Source organism: Bos javanicus, chromosome 7 (assembly GCF_032452875.1).
Source record: "Bos javanicus breed banteng chromosome 7, ARS-OSU_banteng_1.0, whole genome shotgun sequence".
Lineage (NCBI taxonomy): Eukaryota > Metazoa > Chordata > Mammalia > Artiodactyla > Bovidae > Bos > Bos javanicus.
The window spans coordinates 2,709,438-2,730,253 of record NC_083874.1 but is presented as its reverse complement, the minus strand read 5'-3'; the positions used below and the strand labels follow the sequence as shown (position 1 = coordinate 2,730,253).

The window sequence follows — 20,816 nt, the reverse complement described above, 5'->3', positions numbered from 1 at the left end:
AGTCCCCAATCTGCCTGTAGACAGACATTATTTCAGCCCTTGTGCTCCTGTGGCCCTGTCTTCTCTGGCCCTTTCAGATGGCTCTCCTGTATGCATGTACCAATTGGTGCTCTGGAGGGGGCCCTCTCTCTGCACAGCTTTCTCTTCTCTGATTTTCTGTTCCATAGACAAAGACTGCCTTTGTCTCTCAGGATATCAGCTCTTGTTTCCTCTACTCAGGATCTGCTTAGCTCTGCCTCAGTTTCCCCTTCATGTAAACTTCAGGCAGTAAGCTGGGGCAATTATAGGGCCCACTGTTGTTTCCTGAGGCTTCCCTCATAGCTCAGTTAGTAAAGAATCTGCCTGCATTCCTGTCTCTAACAGATCACTGTCCTTCACCTGCATAATTCCTGTGATTTGAAAACCATTCTGCTCATTCTGTACCCAGTTCTAACCTGTGGGTATTTTCTCTCCCACAAAAAGAAATTCTCTGAGACACCAGATGAGTGTCCTATCAGTTCAGTTCAGTTCAGTCACTCAGTCGTGTCCGACTCTTTGCGACCCCATGAGTCGCAGCACACCAGGCCTCCCTATCCATCACCAACTTCCAGAGTTCACTCAGACTCACGTCCATCGAGTCAGTGATGCCATCCAACCATCTCATCCTCTGTCATCCCCTTCTCCTCCTGCCCCCAATCCCTCCCAGCATCAGAGTCTTTTCCAATGAGTCAACTCTTTGCATGAGGTGGCCAAAGTACTGGAGTTTCAGCTTTAGCATCATTCCTTCCAAAGAAATCCCAGGGCTGATCTCCTTCAGAATGGACTGGTTGGATCTCCTTGCAGTCCAAGGGACTCTCAAGAGTTTTCTCCAATACCACAGTTCAAAAGCATCAATTCTTCGGTGCTCAGCTTTCTTCACAGTCCAACTTTCACATCCATACATGACTACTGGAAAAACCATAGCCTTGATAAGACAGACCTTTGTTGGCAAAGTAATGTCTCTGCTTTTGAATATGCTATCTAGGTTGGTCATAACTTTCCTTCCAAGGAGTAAGCGTCTTTTAATTTCATGGCTGCAGTCACCATCTGCAGTGATTTTGGAGCCCCAAAAAGTAAAGTCTGACACTGTTTCCACTGTTTCCCCATCTATTTGCCATGAAGTGAAGGGACTGGATGCCATGATCTTAGTTTTTTGAATGCTGAGTTTTAAACCAGTTTTTTTCACTCTCCTCGCTCACCTTCATCCAGAAGCTCTTTAGTTCTTCTTCACTTTCTGCCATAAGGGTGGTGTCATCTGCATATCTGAGGTTATTGATATTTCTCTCGGCAATCTTGATTCCAGCTTGTGCTTCTTCCAGCCCAGCATTTCTCAAGATGTACTCTGCATGTAAGTTAAATAAGCAGAGTGACAATATACAGCCTTGACGTACTCCTTTTCCTATTTGGAACCAGTCTGTTGTTCCATGTCCAGTTCTAACTGTTGCTTCCTGACCTGCATACAAATTTCTCAAGAGGCAGGTCAGGTGGTCTGGAGTGTCCTATAGTTTAACTCAATTCTGATCCCATCTTCCCAGAGATAGCATCAGATCCCGTAGGCTAAGGGCTCACTCCCACAAAGCTGCCTCTCACCACTTCAGATATCAGCTGCAAGTCCAGGTTGTCACCTGTGCTTCTGGCCAATATGCTATAAATTAGAGATTCCGGTGATTCGTTCCTTGGATTTGAATAATTTACTAAAGTGGTTCACAGAACTCAGAGAAGGATGTTACTTACTATGTTAGCAGTGTATTATAAAAGGATATAACTTAGAAACAGCCAGATGGAAGAGATGTGTAGGCCAGGCAGGAGGGAAGGGCCCAGGTCGAGCTTGCCACTCTCCCCTGATCGTGTGCTCACCAACTGGAAAGCTCTCTGAACCCTATTCTCTTGGGTTTTTATGGAGGTTTCATTATACAGACACACTGATTACATCATTGACCATTGGTGATTGAATTAAATCTCCAGCCCTTCTCTCCTTCCTGACGGTCAGAGGTTCCCAAACTTCTAATCCTGTGGTTGGTTACCCTGGCTTATGGAAGAATCACCACATCCTTAGGGGCTTTCAGAAAAAAAATCACATCATTAATGTAAAATCCAAATCTACCTAAAGAAAAAAAAGACCTATATATAAAAACTATAAAACACTGATGAAAGAAATAAAAAATGACACAAATAGATGGAGAAATATACCATGTTCATGGATCAGAAGAATCAATATAGTGAAAATGAGTATACTACCCAAAGCAATCTATAGATTCAGTGCAATCCCTATCAAGCTACCAACGGTATTTTTCAGAGAACTAGAACAAATAATTTCACAATTTATATGGAAATACAAAAAACCTTGAATAGCCAAAGCAATCTTGAGAAAGAAGAGTGGAACTGGAGGAATCAACCTGCCTGACTTCAGGCTATACTACAAAGCCACAGTCATCAAGACAGTATGGTACTGGCACAAAGACAGAAATATAGATCAATGGAACAAAATAGAAAGCCCAGAGATAAACCCACGCACTTATGGACACCTTATCTTTGACAAAGGAGGCAAGAATATACAATGGAGAAAAGACAATCTCTTTAACAAGTGGTGCTGGGAAAACTGGTCAACCACTTGTAAAAGAGTGAAACTAGAACACTTTCTAACACCATACACAAAAATAAACTCAAAATGGATTAAAGATCTAAATGTAAGACCAGAAACTATAAAACTCCTAGAGGAGAACATAGGCAAAACACTCTCCGACATAAATCACAGCAGGATCCTCTATGACCTACCTCCCAGAGTAATGGAAATAAAAGGAAAAATAAACAGATGGGACCTAATTCAAGTTAAAAACTTTTGCACAATGAAGGGAACTATAAGCAAGGTGAAAAGACAGCCTTCAGAATGGGAGAAAATAATAGCAAATGAAGCAACTGACAAATAATTTCAAAAATATTCAAGCAGTTCCTGCAGCTCAATTCCAGAAAAGTAAATGACCCAATCAAAAAATGGGCCAAAGAACTAAACAGACATTTCTCCAAAGAAAACATGCAGATGGCTAACAAACACATGAAAAGATACTCAACATCATTCATTATCAGAGAAATGCAAATCAAAACCACAATGAGGTACCGTCTCATGCCAGTCAGAATGGCTGCTATCAAAAAGTCTACAAACAATAAATGCTGGAGAGGGTGCAGAGAAAAGGGAACCCTCTTACACTGTTGGTGGGAATGAAAACTGGTACAGCCACTATGGAGAACAGTGTGGAGATTCCTTTAAAAAAAGTGGAAATAGAACTGCCATATGACCCAGCAATCCCACTTCTGGGCATACACACTGAGGAAACCATAACTGAAAGAGACACATGTACCCCAATGTTCATCGCAGCACTGTTTACAGTAGCCAGAACATGGAAGCAATGTAGATAGATGTCCATCAGCAGACAAATGGATAAGAAAGCTGTGGTTCATAATGGAATATTACAGCTATTTAAAAGAATGCATTTGAATCAGTTCTAATGAGGTGGATGTAACTGGAGCCTATTATACAGAGTGAAGTAAGTCAGAAAGAAAAACACCAATACAGTATACTACCGCATATATATGGAATTTAGAAAGATGGTAACGATGACCCTATATGCGAGACAGCAAAAGAGACACAGATGTAAACAGACTTTTGGACTCTGTGGGAGAGGGCGAGGGTGGGATGATTTGAGAGAACAGCATTGAAACATGTATTAATATATGTTATGTAATGATATGTAAAACAGATCGCCAGTCCAGGTTCAATGCATGAGACAGGGTGCTCAGGGCTGGTGCACTGGGATGACCCTGAGGGATGGGATGGGGAGGGAGGTGGGGGGAGGGTCAGGAGGGGAACACATGTACACCCATGGCTGATTCATGTCAATGTATGGCAAAAACCACCACAATATTGTAAAGTAATTAGCCTCCAATTAAAATAAATTAGAAAAAAAAATCCCCACCTCTACACCTGTCCAGTTAGGAAATTCCAAGTGTGTAGGAACTCTGAGTCAGGAACAGGAGGAAGACCAAACTTCTGTTTCTTATTATAAATCACTGCATCATGGCCATTATTTTCTTTATTGTGTTTGTTTTCCTTTGATTGTTTTGGGGGTGGGTATCTTATTTTAGGCTGTTATAACAAAGTCCCATAGACGGGGCAGCACTGCCTGAAATTATGGAAACGGAAGGGTGCTGGTGACAGTCCTCTTCCAAGTGGCCAACAGCTGTCTTCTCTCTGTGTTCTCACGTGGGGGAAGGGAGAAGGCTGCCGGGGACCAGCCCCGGCTGATCCAGGGTATTCGAAGTGGGGACGGCGTCGGCGACCTATTTATTTAAATATTTTATCAAAGATATAAAGAGTAATAGGATGAGGATAGCTCAGTAGGAAAATTCAGTGGAGAAAAGAGGCTGAGTAGCTTGGTTTACGCAGGAGACCAATAAAACTTCAAGACAAGAAGTTTGCACCACTTGCGTAGGCCGCAGGCATCCTTCCGTTCTCCCAAAAGAGAGGAGACACTGAGGCCTTCCCTGTCGGATCTTAGAAGCCCAGGCATAATTAGCAAGCATGGCGGGTTCTGCGCTCCAGATGGAGACTCAGCCAGAATTTGAGAGAGAGCGCGACATGGGGAGACCAAGTTTCAGTGAACAAGGCCCGCACTTTATTTTCCAAAGTAGTTTTTATACCTTAAGTTATGCATAGAGGATAATGGGGGAAGGGGTAGAGTCAGGCAGCAAGCCAGGCTTTCTTCCTGCAAACTTATCATATGCAAAAGCTTAGGTGATTTACATCATCTTCTGGCCCGGAGGCCTGTTAACATTTTAAGACCCTTTCTTCAGAAAACTTATTTTTCTCTAAAGGTGATTGGTCAGGAGCCACCCTCCAAAAGCATTAGATAAAGTTGCATTCCTACAGAGCAAAGGTGTGGTGGGCTATAACAAGAAAAAGAATTAACTCAAGGGTCCCAGGTTACAAACATTAAAGCTACTACTTACACCGATTATATTAATCAATACACTGCCAGGGACACAGCAGGTAAGGGATATGGAGACTTAGCAGCAAACATTGGCCCAACAAGTGAAAATCCCTTCACCAATACAATTTCTAATCAATCTTTTAACTGCTCAAAGGAATCTGTATTTAGACAGTTTAGAACATCTCCTGCCTCTCACAGTTGGGAGGCTCTGAACAATCACATGTGGCCGGAAAAACCTATTCAGGCAGGCTAGAGGATTTCCAAAGGAGTTTGTAGGTTAAACACTGTCACACCCAGGAATTATTAACTGGAGCTGTAAGCTAACTCATTTTTTCAGAGAGAGGTAGTGGGGGACAGCCCCCCACGAAGTCAGAGGTGTAGGTGAAAGCACAAAGCAGAAAGTAGGCAGACTCCGGTTTTGGGGGTAGATGGGGGACTCCTGAGGCTCGATCCCGCCTTTGCGTATGCCGAGCCTCCTTCCTCATGACCTTTGTCATGGGCGGAGTTCCTCACGCTGGCTCCCGGCAGTGATAGAATTCCAGTTGAGCTATTCCAGATCCTGAAAGATGATGCTGTGGAAAGTGCTGCACTCAATATGCAATATGCACTCAATATGCAATCCTATTCATGAGGCTCCACCCTTATGACCTCATCTAAGCCTGATCACCTTGAAAAGGTCCCACCTTCAGACACCATCCTGGTAGGAGTATGGACTTGAACATGTGAATATGGGGGATGGATACAGCACTCAGGCTTCAGCAGAGGATAAATTTAGCCCTTATTCTCCATTGTGGCTCTAAGAGAAAACCAGCTGCTGGTTTTGAGACCTGGGTCACCCTTGTTCCTTAGTTGGTTGGAACTAAGGAGTGAACTATGTTAATTGCCACTGTCTGCTATTATGAAGCCCAGTATTGATAATTTGTTGGGTCTTGAAGTCAGTTTCAGGCCTGGAAACATGGGCTGGTAAGTAGCCTGGGGACAGGGAGGGGCCGCAGGTAGCCGCATCCCCGGTTCCTTCTGACTCAGAAGTGCAGAAGTGTGAGTGTCCCCGGGGAGTGGCTGCACAGTGAGAATCGGGTGCCCTCTGGGGATGGGGCTCGTGCCTGGGAAGAAGATGAGGCTCAGGCCTTGCTTCAGCCCCACCCTTCACCCGCAGTGACCAGCACCGACTATGACACTGCTGCGGACGCCACGGAGACCTCGTCCTACTTCAGTGCCCAGGGCTACCTGTCCAGGTAGAGGGCCAGGCAGAGGCGGGCAGCGCCCAGTGGGCTGGTGGTCCCGGGTCCTTGCGGGGCTGGCAGTGGTGGCTTGGACTGACAGCATCCCAGGTGTGGTGGCTTCAGCCAGCCCACCGTACCCTCCACCAGCACAGAGGAGAACTCAGGACTGACCCACCCCAACCCCAGACCCCTCCTGTCCCGGAGCCCTCACTCGTCCTCCTCACGGCTTCCACTTTTTTGTTCTCCCCGCCAGCCGGGAACAAGAGGGTACAGAGTCTACCTCAGAGGAGGGGCAGCTGCCCCAGGTGGTGGAGGAGCTGAAGGACCTGCAGGTGGCCCCCGGCACGCGGCTGGCCAAGTTCCAGCTCAAGGTGAAAGGTGAGCGGGAGAGGGACGGAGGGCATGGCGCTGTCCCCTGCCAAGCCACGGTTGCATGGTCACCGATGACCCCGGGCTCTCTGAGGATCTGTGGAGGGCACGGTGCCCACTGGGCTGGGGCCCTGCACTCACCACTCCCCCTGTGGCCTCAGGCTACCCCACACCTCGACTCTACTGGTTCAAAGACGGGCAGCCCCTGACCGCATCTGCGCACATACGTATGGCAGACAGGAAGATGCTCCACACCCTAGAGGTTGTCTCTGTCACCAGCGAGGATGCAGGGCAGTACTCGGCCTACATCAGCAACGCCGTGGGTGCTGCTTACTCCTCTGCTCGGCTCCTGGTCCGAGGTGGGTGCCCAGTGATGTGGCAAGGCCTGGCGTCCACACCTGGGTTGCTGTGGCAGGCCTGAAGCCAGGACCCAGTGGTCACTGCCCCTGTGTACAGAAGTCACAGGTGCCCAGAAACTGCTTCCCAGAGAGTATGTGCTCCTAAGAGTTGAAGTGTGTGTGTGTGAAAGTGCTAGTCGCTCAGTCATGTCCGACCCTCTGTGACCCCACGGACTGCAGTCCACCAGGCTGCTCTGGCCGTGGAAGTTTCCATTCAAGAATACTGGAGGGGGTAGCCTTTCCCTTCTACAGGGGATCTTTTCAACCCAGGGATTGAACCCAGGTCTCTTGCATTGCAGGCAGATTCTTTACTGTCTGAGCCGCCAGGGAAGCTGAGAGGGCAAGGGGCCCATGAAATCTGACTAGCTAGAAGGCTAGTTAGCTGGTGGAGTTGTCCCAGGCAAGCGTGGGGCCTTCAGTAGACTCTGGGGAGGAAGAGGCACATAGTTTAGAAGTAGAAGTCTGAACTTCCTTACTTTTCCAAGTTGTGAGCACTGAAAGGTGATTCCAAGTCTGCGCTGGTCTAGGAAGCCAACATTGCCTGTGGCTTGGCTTCAGTGTGACTTTTTGAGCAGACCTCTTCCTGTGTTGGTTTCAGTGCCGTGCCCCAGACCCCTGGGCTGACATGGGGTAGCATTGCATCTGGTCCGTGGGGCCTGAGTGCGAATCCCAGGTCTGCATGGCCAGCCAGGTTTAGGAAAGGTGCTGTGTGTGGTGTGTGGAAGTGGGTGGGGCCCCCCTGGGTGAGGCTCCCCCTTGAGACTCCCACCCTGATAGGCAGGCTTGTTCAGGGGAGCGGGCACCTTGGTGCTATAGATCTGACTTGTGTGCTTTTTTCAGGCCCTGATGAACCAGAAGAGAAGCCAGCATTAGGTGAGCTGAATCCAGAGGGCAGAGAGAGGGAGGCCCTGGGCATAGATTCAGTGAGGGAGTGTGAGGGGGAATTGTGGAATTCCCATGCGGAACTAGGGATCCGTGTTGTTGACCACCAAGTGCCCCGTGTCTTTCCAGATGCACGCCAGCAGCTGGTCCCACCCCGGTTCCTGGAGAAATTCACCTCCAAGAAGGTGAAAAAAGGTTCCAGCATCACTTTCTCCGTGAAGGTGGAAGGTAGGCGGTCCCGCTTCCCTGCCCCCACACACAACCCTTCTAGAGAGGCTGGGAGGTGAGCCGCCCTCCTGGTGTGGGGAAGGGCCGTCCACCGTGCACTCCTGCCCACAGGAAGCCCACCGCCAGCTGTGCACTGGCTGCGAGAGGAAGCGGAGCAGGGTGTGCTGTGGATCAGCCGCCACACGCCAGGCTACACGGTGGCCAGCTCTGCCCAGCAGCACAGCCTGGTCCTGCTGGACGTGGGCCGACAGCACCAGGGCACCTACACCTGCATCGCCTCCAACGCCGCCGGCCAGGCCCTCTGCTCCGCAGGCTTGCACGTCTCTGGCCGTGAGTGGGCATGGGAACCGGGGCAGAGTGGGCAGCGTGCCGCCTCCGAGCTCCTGGGCCAGTCCTTGCCCGCTACCCCTTGGGCTCCGCTCAGCTAGACCCTCCTAGAAGCCCCCACCACCCTGAGTGGTTTCTTCCTGGCCCTCTCAGCTCCTCCGAGGGCTGGTGAATCAAGTGCACACTCCTTCCACTTCCTGCCACTGGTGGGGTGACTGTGGACAAGTTGGGGCAGCGGGCACAGGCTTCCTTGGGGCCCCAGGGGACAGGGCCCCTGGTGGGTGGTCCAGGCATCACTGGCAGGGGTGCTGGCCAGAATCCGTGCTCAAGGGTGTGTGGTGTCATTCCGGGGGCTCACCCTGTTCTCCCGACAGTGCCTAAGGAGGCGGGGGCCACGGAGGAGCAGCCCGAGGTGAAGGAGGCCCTCATCTCCACCTTCCTGCAGGGGTGAGTGAGGGGCTGCTCAGGAGCCGGGGTCAGCAGAGAGGGCCCGAGAATGTGGGCCCTAAGGGTGCAGGTCCTGGGAGTGGGGGGCGGTGCCACCACTGGGGAGGAGCCCCATCCTGCACCCTCACCCAGCTCTGTTCTGCTGGGGTCGTGGGGCTCGGCTCCCCACTGGAGAGGAGTCCTTCCCCAGGACCCTGACCGTGGTGTCTAGCCCCACGGCCCCCAGACCCTCCTTTCTGTCAGGCTCCTCAGGGTATCTCCTCCCCGTCTAGGACCCAAGCTGTTGCTGCACAGATGTCAGAACCTGCAACTTTCACAGACCTTGCTGGGCAGAAGAAAGGTATGAGCAGGGTGGGCATACATCTGTGCATGGGGGGCGGGGGCATGCAGGAGGCTGCTCGGCGGGCTGCGCCCGGACTGTGGGGCTCCTCCGGACTGTGTGGCCCTAGGAACACCGCTGGCCCAGTGAGGCCGGGGCTCCCTGCCCTCTTGTGGACCCAATTCTGACCTGCGCAGGGCTCCAGCACCTTGGCGTGTTTTAAACTTGTATTTTATGGAAAATACTGAGTCTGCACAGAAGTCGGGAGGAAGGAGCCCTGCATCCCACACGCCCACTGCCTGTAGGATCACTCTTCACTGACCTGCTTCGTTAATCTACCCACTCCTCCCTTTCCTGTGCTGCCTACCATTGGTCAGCCTCATTGCCCCTTAACCCCAACACCTCTGCTGACCCATCAGCCCCGCAAAGGATCCTGTGTCCATCAAGGTCAACCTGAACCTGCCAGGGTTCTGGCCCCCCAGCCCTTGAACCCACTGCCTTTAGTGTCCAGAACCTGTCCTCGTATTATACTGCCTGGCGGGGCTCCCTCTGATCTCTGTCCCTCCCGAGCCCCTTCCCAGACCAAAGGCCAAGTGGACAACAGGAGTAAAAGTGGCACGGACACCCCTGGGGAACCCCTCAGCTCCAAGCTCCAAGCCTAGCCTGACCACTTGCTCAGCTTTGCGCTCAGCTCCCCTGCACCCACCGCCCTCCACTTTGCAGGCTGCCTGCTGCCCTCTGAATGCCTGCTCTCCCTCCAGCCACCTACTGCCTCAACTGACCAGACCCTGCTTCCCCAAGTTCATGGTCCCCTAAATCACACCTTGGCTCAGATGCTTTTGAGCTAAAGAGACCCCTAGTCATGGTCAGAATTTCTTGCTTCTGGCAGTGCTGGCCCAGTTCTGTGTGTCTGTCGGCACTTCTGACCCCAAGCCCAGGATGGGTCTGGGGGCAGGTGTTCAGGCACGTCTGTGGAGCACACAGCTGGCTGAGCCAGGCTCTGGCCCCCAACAGAGCTCCTGGCAGCAGAGGCCCGTAGCCACCTGTCCTTGGCTGAGGTGGGCACGGAGGAGTTCCTGAAGAAGCTCACTTCGCAGATCACAGAGATGGTGTCGGCCAAGATCACACAGGGTAAGGCTGGCTGATGATGGAGCGAGCTCCAGGGGAGGCCGAGACCGCACCCCCAGGCTGGGCCCTCCCCACCCGCATGCCCTGGAGACCCGGGGGAGACGGCTGGTTGGGCAGGCCCTTTGAGGGCCTCACGTGTCTTGTGTCCCTCAGCGAAGCTGCAGGTGCCTGGAGTTGACAGTGACGAGGAGTCAAAGACGCCATCCGCATCCCCCCGGCACGGCCGTTCACGCCCGTCTTCCAGTGTCCAGGAGTCGTCCTCAGAGTCCGAGGACGGGGACTCCCGAGGAGAGGTGTGTGGGCAGGCGAGGGGTGGGGGAAGGGGAGGTGAGAGCCTGGGGCAGGGTACAGGTCCAAGCTGGTTCAGGGGGAAAGGAGGTGTGGGGAACACCTGTGCATGGCCAGCATCGCCACCCTGACTCAGGACATGCCCAGAACCCTGCAGACTCCTCCTGATCCCTTTGGAGCAGGCTGCCTGCACCCCTGAAAGGAGCTCCCTACCCGGACCTGGGTCAGGCCTGTTCTAGAGCTTCAGAGAATCTCAGGATGGCTGTGTCTTCTCCACTGAATCCTCGGGGCCTTGTAGCCTGAGGCCTTGGGAGGCCCATCGGGCCTCTCCCAGCCCCACTCCCCTCTGCTGTCTGCACGGGGTCCCTGGGACCTTGGGAGACCTGGCTGGCCCCAGCGCAGGCCCGACACAGCAGCTCCTCCCTCACCTGCAGATCTTTGACATCTATGTGGTCACGGCTGACTACCTGCCCCTGGGGGCTGAGCAGGATGCCATCTTGCTGCGGGAGGGCCAGTACGTGGAGGTCCTGGACTCTGCCCACCCTCTGCGCTGGCTCGTGCGCACCAAACCCACCAAAAACAGCCCCTCTCGGCAGGGCTGGGTGTCCCCTGCCTACCTGGACAAGCGGCTCAAGGTAACTAGGTGGCTGGAGGAGTGGTCCTGGGGTCGCAGGCAGGAGCCTGACCCTCGAAGGGCAGGCCAGTGCTCAGGCTGCCTGTGACTCCACCCTGTTTCGCACCAGCTGTCTCCTGAGTGGGGGCCAGCAGAGGCCTCTGAGTTCCCTGGGGAGGCTTTGTCAGAGGACGAGTACAAGACGAGGCTGAGGTGAGGGCCCCCAGACAGGTGCTGTGGGAAGGTGGGTTTCTATGGGGGAGCTCTGAGATGCTAATTTCCTATGGTGGGGCTGTCGGGTCGGGGTGGGGGTGCCTTCCTTCCGTTGTCTGGCCTGGCCCATTCTGAAAGCGGTCAGCACAGTGCATGCGACTTGGAAGTGCCCTGTTGAGCAGCTGACTCCTGGGTCTCCCCTTCATGGCTGTCGCCCTGCCAGTGCCATCATCCGGGACCTGCTGAGCTCAGAGCAGTCCTTCGTGGGCGAGCTGCAGTTCCTGCAGAGCCACTACATGCAGTACCTGGACCGCTGCCCCCATGTGCCCGCAGCCGTGGCCAGCCAGAAGGCAGTCATCTTCAGAAACGTGCAGGACATCGGCCACTTCCACAGCAGGTGGGCCTGGAGGCGTTTCCTTTGGTCTGTATGTGTGTACATGTGTGTACATGTGTGCGTGCTCAGACACAGATACATGTGTGCACACAGCAGTCACGCATGCACAAGACACACTCACGTGGATGCTCACACTTGCACACATGTGTACTGGCAGGCCTGGGCCTCAGGGGAGTGGGCAGGGGTTGAAAAGAGACAGAACCTTGGATGACTTGATTGACCCATTGGTGCACCATAGCCATGCCCAAGGACACACATGTCCCCAGGAACACAGGCACATGTGCCCGGCTTACCCCCAGAAGTGCCTGCAGCACACCTAGGCACTGCAACCCAAGGGCACAGGCATGCCCCAGAAGTGTGCACACATATGTACGTGGGCACATACAAGTACATGTGCATACCTGCACACACACACACACACACACACACACACACACACCCTTTCATGTGTGGGCATGCATGTGCATGGTACACACACATACACATGTACACCCACAGACATGTCGTTCCTTACATATTTACACGCCCACAAACACACGGGTACATGCAGGACACGTGCAAACATGTGTGGCCATCACAGCCCAGAGCACTGACTTTCAGCCATAGGAGCTCGGGCCTCGGTAGCACCCTGTTCCTTCCCAAACCCTCAGGTTTGGGGCTGGATTGTGGGTCCTGGGTGGGGGCCCCGATGTCAGCCCTCACCTGACCACGGTTCCTCTCTGTGGCAGCTTCTTACAGGAGTTGCATAGCTGTGACACAGATGACGACGTGGCCATGTGCTTCATCAAGAACCAGGCAGCCTTTGAGAAGTATCTGGAGTTCCTGGTGGGCCGAGTGCAAGCCGAGTCGGTGATGGTCAGCACGGCCGTGCAGGAGTTCTACAAGGTGACTCCCTTCCCATCAGCCCTGCCTCCACTCCCCAGGCTTGATGCTGGCTCCTGGCTTTTAGATCATCTTCCCTGACCCTACTCAGGCTCTGCTTCACCTTCCCAGGACCCCTGACCTCCAGGTTAGAAAAGCAGGCAGGGTCTCCCTGCCAACCGTGCTCTCCCAGCAACCCTGCTCACATGTTAGGCAGTGACACTGACCACCCCCTGGGGCAGCAGTGGGACCCACCTGGGGAGGAGGGTCTGTGGGTACGCATGCAAGCTCCCCTGGGCCCCCGGTCCACCAGCTTTCAGACTCTGGGGACACAGGCCCTCTGGAGTCTGCACATTGCTGCCCTGAGCCCAGCCCTGTGGTTCCCACAGAAATACACTGAGGAGGTGCTGTCAGCCGCGGACCCCTCGCAGCCACCGCCCCCACCGCTGCAGCACTTCCTGGAGCAGCCGGTAGAGCGGGTACAGCAGTACCAGGCCCTGCTCAAGGTAGGCAGTACGGCCCAGGGGCTGTGGGGCCGCCCCCGTGCCCAGCCACCCCAGGCCTTGCCTTGACCTGCAGTCTTCCGCAGGAGCTGATCCGCAACAAGGCGCGGAACGGCCAGAACTGTGCGCTGCTCGAGCAAGCCTACGCGGTGGTGTCGGCCCTGCCGCAGCGAGCGGAGAACCAGCTGCACGTGTCGCTCATGGAGAACTACCCTGGCACCCTGGAGGCCCTGGGCGAGCCCATCCGCCAGGTGGGGCTGAGGGTGCGGGGAGGGCCCTGGGAGGCGGAGGGTGGACGCCAGGCTGGGCCTGGCTGACCGCGGCCGACCGTGCTCCCAGGGCCACTTCATCGTGTGGGAGGGGGCGCCAGGCGCGCGGATGCCGTGGAAAGGCCACCACCGGCACGTCTTCCTGTTCCGGAACCACCTGGTGGTCTGCAAGCCCCGGCGGGACTCCCGCACCGACACCTTCAGCTACGTCTTCCGGAACATGATGAAGGTTTGCAGGGTGCCGGTAGAGCCTGGGTGGGCAGGGAGGCCCTGCAGGGTGTGCAGGCCAGGAATCCCAGGGGTCAGTCCTGCCACCCCGGCCTTGGTGACCACGGCTTGGTCTGTGTCCCGGCAGTCAGCCTGTGCCCTCCTCCCACAGCTGAGCAGCATCGACCTGAATGACCAGGTGGAGGGCGATGACCGAGCCTTTGAGATCTGGCATGAGCGGGAGGACTCCGTGCGCAAGTACCTGCTGCAGGCACGGACGGTCATCACCAAGAACTCCTGGGTGAAGGAGATCTGTGGCATCCAGCAGCGCCTGGCCTTGCCCATCTGGCGTGAGTGCCTGGGCTCCTGGGGCAAGGCTGGGAGGGAGGCTGAACCTTTGCCTGGGTGCCTGGCTTGACGAGGCACACGAGTCAGCAGGTCCTGAGCTCTGGGCCCTTGTCCCCACCTGGGCACGCACAAGGGAAGATGCTCAATTCTAGGGCAAGTGGCGCACTCTACCCTTGGTTAGCCAGATTTGGTGGGGGCCTCGGGGTCTGCGCTTGGCTGCCCAGCGCAGGGCAGGCAGGCTGTGTTAGGGATGTGAAGGGCCCAGCAGTCTTGGTTTTGCTTCCTCACTTAGAATGGGAGAGAAGATCCCATTTCAACATACCCTTCTTTCCCGCAGTCCCTACCGGGCTCCCCGACACATCCTGGGCCTGTGTCCCATCCCCTGAGTACCGTCCAGCTCCGAGTTTGGTACTGCGGATAAAGGCTCCTAAGGGGTGGTGTCTGTTGGAACCGTTTGTTGGTCTTGGGGCTCTGGTCCTGCCACATGGACACCTGAGGGAGGGAGGGAGTGATCAAGGCCCTGTGTTTGTATCCCCAGGCCCCCCCGATTTTGAAGAAGAGCTGGCTGACTGCACAGCTGAGCTGGGTGAGACAGTCAAGCTGGCCTGCCGTGTGACGGGCACACCCAAGCCCATTGTCAGCTGGTACAAAGGTAAGCCTTTGGGTGCTAATCCTGCAACAGGCAAGAGCCACCCAGAGGGAATCAGGCTGGGCAGGGGGCCAGGGGTCCAGGGTGGCGTCTGACGGAGGGGCTGGGCACAAGAGACAGGCCTCCTGTTCTGGTTGCCTGCTCCTGAATCAAAGCCAGGCTGGCGGGTGCACAGCGGGGTGAGGTGGGACAGAGGCGGAGCTTGCTCCCATGTTCATCGTGCTTTTGACACAGTGACTCTGCCCACCCCTGAATCGCTCATTCGTTCCCTCATTTGATCATGTTTGTGCTGAGTGCCCAGAACCATTCCAGGTGCGTGGGAAACAGCAGTGAACAGGCAGGTCATCCTTGTCCATGGACAGAGGCTGGCCTTCTTGGAGAGGAGACAGATAACAAGCACGTAGACACATGCAATATCAAGTCCAAAGCGGCATGACCAGCCAGAGACATACGGCAGGACGAAGGGCAGACCGGTTGGAGGAACTCCCAGTGGGCAGCGAGGCTCCAGAGGAACAGCAGGCAGAGGGGAGCCGAGGCGGGCGTGGTGGGGCATGAGGCTGGAGAACGCTGGGCCTTGAGGGCTGCCGTGTGGTTCTCAGGTTTGACTCCCCTGTGTGATGGGAGCTGCAAACTCTGGGGGTCCCCAGGAACGCCTTCACTTCTGACATCCACTTCAGGATCCCAAGACCATTCTCACTGGGTACCAACTGCACGCTTGGGTGTCCCCAACTTCAGGCTCAGTGACTGACTGAATCTCAGGGACTCAGCGGAACTCAGCACAACCATCCCAGTCAGGGTTCTGGTTTACTGCAGTAAAAGGGGAGCGGTACGTGGGGTGGGATCCATTTGAGGGTCCAGGCGTGGCCCAGATGTCCCCACAATAGAGTGGTGTGGACGTGCCTGTTTCTGTCACCTCTGATGTGTCCCAGCACAGGTAGTGTGGCCACCCAGGGACACTCCCTTGTTGAGCCTCGTTGCTCAGGTCTCTGCCGGGGCGCTCACACAGACTGTCTGCCTGCACGACTGGCCTCGATCTGTGGCCCCTCTGAGGCCCAGCTGATGCCATATGGCCTAAAGCCCCCCACCCCACCAAGTCACAGTGTAGCCTAGACCATCTGGTGAGTCTCAAAGTCTCAGGTAAACCATGATGCTCTCACTAGGTGTCATCTGGGCTGAAAGGTAAGTCCTGAGTTCTAGTTGGGTCCCAATAGCCTGGTTTTGGGGGACAGTCCCAGGGAAGTCCGCCCTCCCATCCTGCTTGTCCACAACCAGTCAGGCGCTTGTGTCCATCACAGATGGCAGAGAATGCGGCTGGAGCAGATATGCAGGCCACTTTGCTGGGACATGCAAGAAGGGCCATCCCGGCCCAGGGTTAGGGCTTCAGAGCAGAGTCAGTGGATAAGTGACTGGTTCCCCCAGCACCGTCTTCCTTCCAGAGTCTGTGGGGTCCTGAAGTCTTCAGAGTTCCCTGCCACCTCGCAGAACCCATGCAGTGCAACCCCACTTCCCCGCCATCCCTTCTCATACCAGACCTCTCACCTGTGAGGGTGGGTTCAGAGAGACAAACCCAGGTAGTAAAAGTAATTGAGAAGAACACACCTGTCAGCCCCACCCCTTCAGCTAGGCTGCCCTCAGGAGCGTGTGCCAGCGGGGCTGTGTCTGAGGGAAAGGAGGGTTGCACCATGCCCAGGAACAGTCAGGGTGGGATCCCGGGTTCCCAACTGTCTCCAGACCATCCACTGTCTTTTTCATCTGGACCTTTACCCGGTGAGCAGCTTACAGGCTTAGACTCCTCTGAGGACAGCTGTGTCTGGGGAGTGGAGGAAGCAGTGGCCAGCCGGTGGTCAGTTCATGTTGGGCAGCCCCCACGACAGACAGGTCCTCAGACTGCTGGTGGGCCGGGCGGCACACACAGCCCCGTGGTGTGGCCAGAGCCGGCGGTTCACTGCCCTAAAGCACCCTCACAGTTGGAGACACCTGAGACATGTCTCCTGAGGGACACCCATCTGCCAGGTGAGAGCGTCATCCTTGGCAGTCCTGGGTGGCATGCACTGGAACTTGGCCCCACACGCAGGGCAGCAGCTCTGCACAGGGACTCTGCTGGTCTGGAACCCGGTCTTGCTCCCGTCTTGTCTCCATGGTTCATGGACCCAAGGAGGAGTGTCTTCAGCCCACCCATCTGTAGTTACGTGTCAAACTGAACAGCCAGGGTGTTCACAACATCTCACATAACCTTTGCCAGGAAAAATAGCATCTGGCAGGAGAAGTCAGACTCACCCACCAGCAAAACATCATTCATCGGGTGGAAGTTTAAGTGTCGGGGGCAGAAGGCCGACTTCTAATTCACCCCTGGGGCAGGGAGCCCCAGTGATGCTCTGGTCTCGGTCCCTGCATGCCAGCAGGAAGGAAAAGCAGTTGGCTGCAATGCCCAGGATTCCTGCCAGGAGCTGTTCGCCTGTACAGAAGACCCCATTGTGGCTGTCCTGTCCTCGCCAGCTGGAGCCACAGGGGCAGTGACTGGACTGGGCTGGTGGCAGTCTCCCGCCAGCTTCCACTCTCTGTGGCTGTACATGGCTGTTGATTTTGGACTCGGCCTCTCCTCTTACCTGGCTGCTTTCACGTCTCCCAAGAGGCCTGCAACTTCCTTTCTCCTGCTGGGGTTCTGCTGGCAGTCTTGGCCAGTGACACGTTGCTGGGCTGGAGCTGGTTACATGCTCCATAGCCTCTCCACATGTAGGGCCTCGCCACCCTCGTGTGGAGCAGGGTGTTCCAAGCAGCAGACACCAGGGTCCAGAGGTGGAAGCCACAGTCACAGCACCCTGACTTGGCCCCAGGGTGACAGTTTTCTTGCTCCGTGGGAACCTTGCTCAGATCCCATCAGTGGAATCCAGACACCTGTATCCAGCAGAGCCATCAAAATCTAAGCCCTCCCCCTGGCTGCATGCCTGGCGTATCAGGGGGGCATGGTGGGTCCCTCTGAGCCCAGGGAGACCAAGGCCCACTTCTGATGATTTTTCTCTTAAAGCAGTGGTAAGGGTGGAGGATGAGGAAGGGCTCAGGGATGGAAGGAGACATACTTCTGTAGCTCAGTAATACCTAGTGTTTTGGGCTCACTCAGATGAGGTGGCAGGATTGTCACTACAGATACGACCTGTTTTAGCTTCAGGGACCCCTTGACTTAACAGCCACATCACTTTGTTCTCAGGGGCTCTGTGTCCCTTGCCTGGCATGATGGTGACATTTTGGGTGGGGTCCACTTAGCAGAGGTTTCCAGTGGCCCAGAGCCATCGTAACATCTCCCATCCCCTTTCTGGTTCTTCCCGTGAGGGCTGAGTGAGGTGTCCAAGGAGGCAGGACCACCTGTCAGGAGGCACTCATATCTCTGGATCAGCTTCTCCAGAGTGTTACCAGGTGCCACGAATCCACGTGCCAGCTGTTGACAGTTCCCCATAGAGGTTTGTCTATGTCAGGGAGTTGTCCCAAGCCAGGGTTCGCAGCAAACACCAGGGTCCTTTCCTGTTATCTCTAAAAGAATCCTTCACGTATTTGGTGCCTGTGCCTCTCATCCCTGAGTCCTAGCCCTGCTCCTGCCTGCCTTCTGTCCCTAGGATTGGCAATGGCTTTCCCTTTGCACCCTGTGTGGGTGTGTATGTCTGTGACTGGACTCATAAATGCCTCCTGGGATTCAGCATGGGCTCTGATGTTTGTTGGGAAGTGGGGCTGAACGGCAGCGTACCCGCTGTAGGGAGAGAGTGAGTGTCAACCAAGGCACCATCCAGGAGACTTTGAACCCACTCCTCAGTGCTCAGCTTGGAGCTGCCTGCTCGGTTTCCCTCCATTCACAGGAAGTAGCTGTTTCTTGCACAGCCGACCGTGATGTTTGGGCAGTATGTCCACCACTGATTCCCATGGACATCCCTTCCCTCCAGTCTATTAACTGGTCCGCAGGCCGCCACCTTTCTCTTTTGGAATGGTGTGTCTCTTACAGCGTCCCTTCCTTGTTACCAAAATTGCAAATCAGAAACTGTTAAGGACCTGAGCTATTTCTTGGCTTGCAACCCAGCAAGCAGTCGGCCAGCCAGAGTACAAATACAAGACCCCAAGTCAGAGACAAAGGTTGTTTGTCACAGCAAAAGCAGCAGCATTTTGCATGGGCTTCCCATACCTTGATCTCCACATCCAGGCACCAGATGTCAGCTTAATGCAGTGAACTGTTCCACAAGAGAGGAACCTTGAGTTTTAGGAGATACTGAACTTTCATGGGCTGCTGGCACATCTTCCCCTCCTTCCCTCCAAAGAGAAAAGTGACTTACAGCCCTAGAAGGCAATCACACGTCTCACAGGGAAGGAAGCTGAGGGCTTTGCCTCTGCTGATGTGGATGGCTCTTGGGGGAGGTTTCCAAGGAGGCAGGACCACCTGTCAGGAAGCACCAACATCTCTCTGGATCACTTTCTGCAGCGTGTCATCAGCACCTAGACACCATCCAGGTGCCATGAGCCCATGTGCCAGCTGTTGACAGTCCCCCTAGAGGTTTGTCCCTGTCAGGGAGTAGGTGACAGGGAACACCTGGCTGTAGGTGTCTTTGCCCAAAGGGTCTGATTGTGCAGGAATGCCGGAAGTCCAAGAAGTGTTTTCTGACAGCAAGATGAAGGCTGAGAATTGACCACAGGTTGACAGTGGGTCTCCCTGATAGCTCAGTTGGTAAAGAAAGAATCCACCTGCAATGCAGGAGACCCTGGTTCGATTCCTGGGTCAGGAAGATCCGCTGGAGAAGGGATAGGCTACCCACTCCAGTATTCTTTGGCTTCCCTTGTGGCTTGGCTGGTAAAGAAATCGCCTGCAATTCAGGAAACCTGGGTTCGATCCCTGCGTTGGGAAGATCACCTGGAGAAGGGAAAGACTACCTATTTCAATATTCTTGCCTGGAGAATTCCATGGACTGTCTAGTCCATGGAGTTGCAAAGAGTTGCACACGACTGAGCGACTTTCACTTTGACTGCCAGGGTCACTGGTGTCCTTGCCAAGGGCTGCGTTGTGTGAGGTGAAAGCCAAGAGGTGTGGTTTGGGAAAAGATGGAAAGGGAAGCTCCTGGAGACAGAGAATGAGAAGGGCTCTTTCTTGGAATTACCATACAGGGATGCAGGGAGATAGGGTGACAGCTGGAAGCTTTTTTTTGGTGGGGGGGTTATGTTTTTAAATTGTTAAGTTTCTCTGTGAATCAGATGTCAAGATGTTTTAACTTAAACAACCTTGTTCAGAACGTACAGAGCTATTAGAAATCTATGAAATTGTACATATTCATGGAGGAAAGATTTATTCATAATGAAAGATGCATAGCTCCCCACCCCTCTTGCAGGAAGGAAACGTGGTACAGCTGGAGATGTTAGTCAGGTGGGCATTTGGGTGAGGATGATAAAGAGACGGTGCTGTCCAAGTATCTGCTAGGTGGGTCAGTACCTTGGGGGAGTTGCAGAACCACTGGCAAGGTAGTTGAGGGTCTTATTATCAGAGGAGACGTCCCCCAGCCTGGCCCCTGCCTCCAGCTAAGAGCTGGCTTTTTAGAGGCCACACTGCACAGTGAAGTCTGGGGGAGTAGACGGTGCGGGTCAGGGCTCCAGGTCAGCTTGGCCAGCTAGACCCTTGGCAGGGAGTCCACTGGCTCTTGTGCGATAGGGGTAGCTTCCTCCGTCAGATCCTGTGACTGTGACCTCCAGACAGGTCCGGCCTTTTGTCCCTGCTGGTGTTGCTCCTGATGGCCCTCCCCTCCTTTCCAGATGGGAAGCCAGTGGAGGTGGACCCTCACCACATCCTCATTGAAGACCCCGATGGCTCGTGTGCGCTTATCCTGGACAACTTGACTGGTGCCGACTCTGGCCAGTATATGTGCTTTGCAGCCAGTGCTGCTGGCAATGCCAGCACCCTGGGCAAAATATTGGTGCAAGGTGAGCCCTGAGGGGAAGGCCAGGGTATACGTGCCCAGGCCCCACCCTATGGGTATTATAAAGGTATTAGCCCTGGTTGGGGGCACATGGATGGAGCTGCAGGGATGGTTGTGCATATCTGACAAGTCTGGGAGGCTCACTGGTGGGGGTGGGGTCCTGGTCCATCATGGTGTCTCTCTCTGTATCTCTGTGTCTCTGTCTGCA

At 54.5% G+C, this 20,816-nt stretch overlaps 1 protein-coding gene across 40 annotated transcripts in view; it reads left to right on the top strand.

Annotated features, from left to right (window-relative positions):
• OBSCN (obscurin, cytoskeletal calmodulin and titin-interacting RhoGEF) overlaps positions 1-20,816 on the top strand; it is a 237,313-nt gene that overhangs the window by 192,245 nt on the left and 24,252 nt on the right. For all 40 annotated transcript variants that reach the window (XM_061421359.1, XM_061421345.1, XM_061421347.1 and 37 more), the window contains 20 exons: positions 6,160-6,238; positions 6,480-6,604; positions 6,757-6,954; positions 7,834-7,866; positions 8,005-8,103; positions 8,215-8,433; positions 8,805-8,877; positions 9,150-9,217; positions 10,211-10,327; positions 10,478-10,617; positions 11,047-11,247; positions 11,356-11,438; positions 11,662-11,835; positions 12,561-12,717; positions 13,083-13,199; positions 13,283-13,447; positions 13,536-13,694; positions 13,845-14,022; positions 14,559-14,672; positions 20,445-20,612. In XM_061421359.1, coding sequence (XP_061277343.1) covers positions 6,160-6,238; positions 6,480-6,604; positions 6,757-6,954; positions 7,834-7,866; positions 8,005-8,103; positions 8,215-8,433; positions 8,805-8,877; positions 9,150-9,217; positions 10,211-10,327; positions 10,478-10,617; positions 11,047-11,247; positions 11,356-11,438; positions 11,662-11,835; positions 12,561-12,717; positions 13,083-13,199; positions 13,283-13,447; positions 13,536-13,694; positions 13,845-14,022; positions 14,559-14,672; positions 20,445-20,612 — 2,667 coding nt within the window. The remainder of the gene's footprint in view (positions 1-6,159; positions 6,239-6,479; positions 6,605-6,756; positions 6,955-7,833; positions 7,867-8,004; positions 8,104-8,214; positions 8,434-8,804; positions 8,878-9,149; positions 9,218-10,210; positions 10,328-10,477; positions 10,618-11,046; positions 11,248-11,355; positions 11,439-11,661; positions 11,836-12,560; positions 12,718-13,082; positions 13,200-13,282; positions 13,448-13,535; positions 13,695-13,844; positions 14,023-14,558; positions 14,673-20,444; positions 20,613-20,816) is intronic.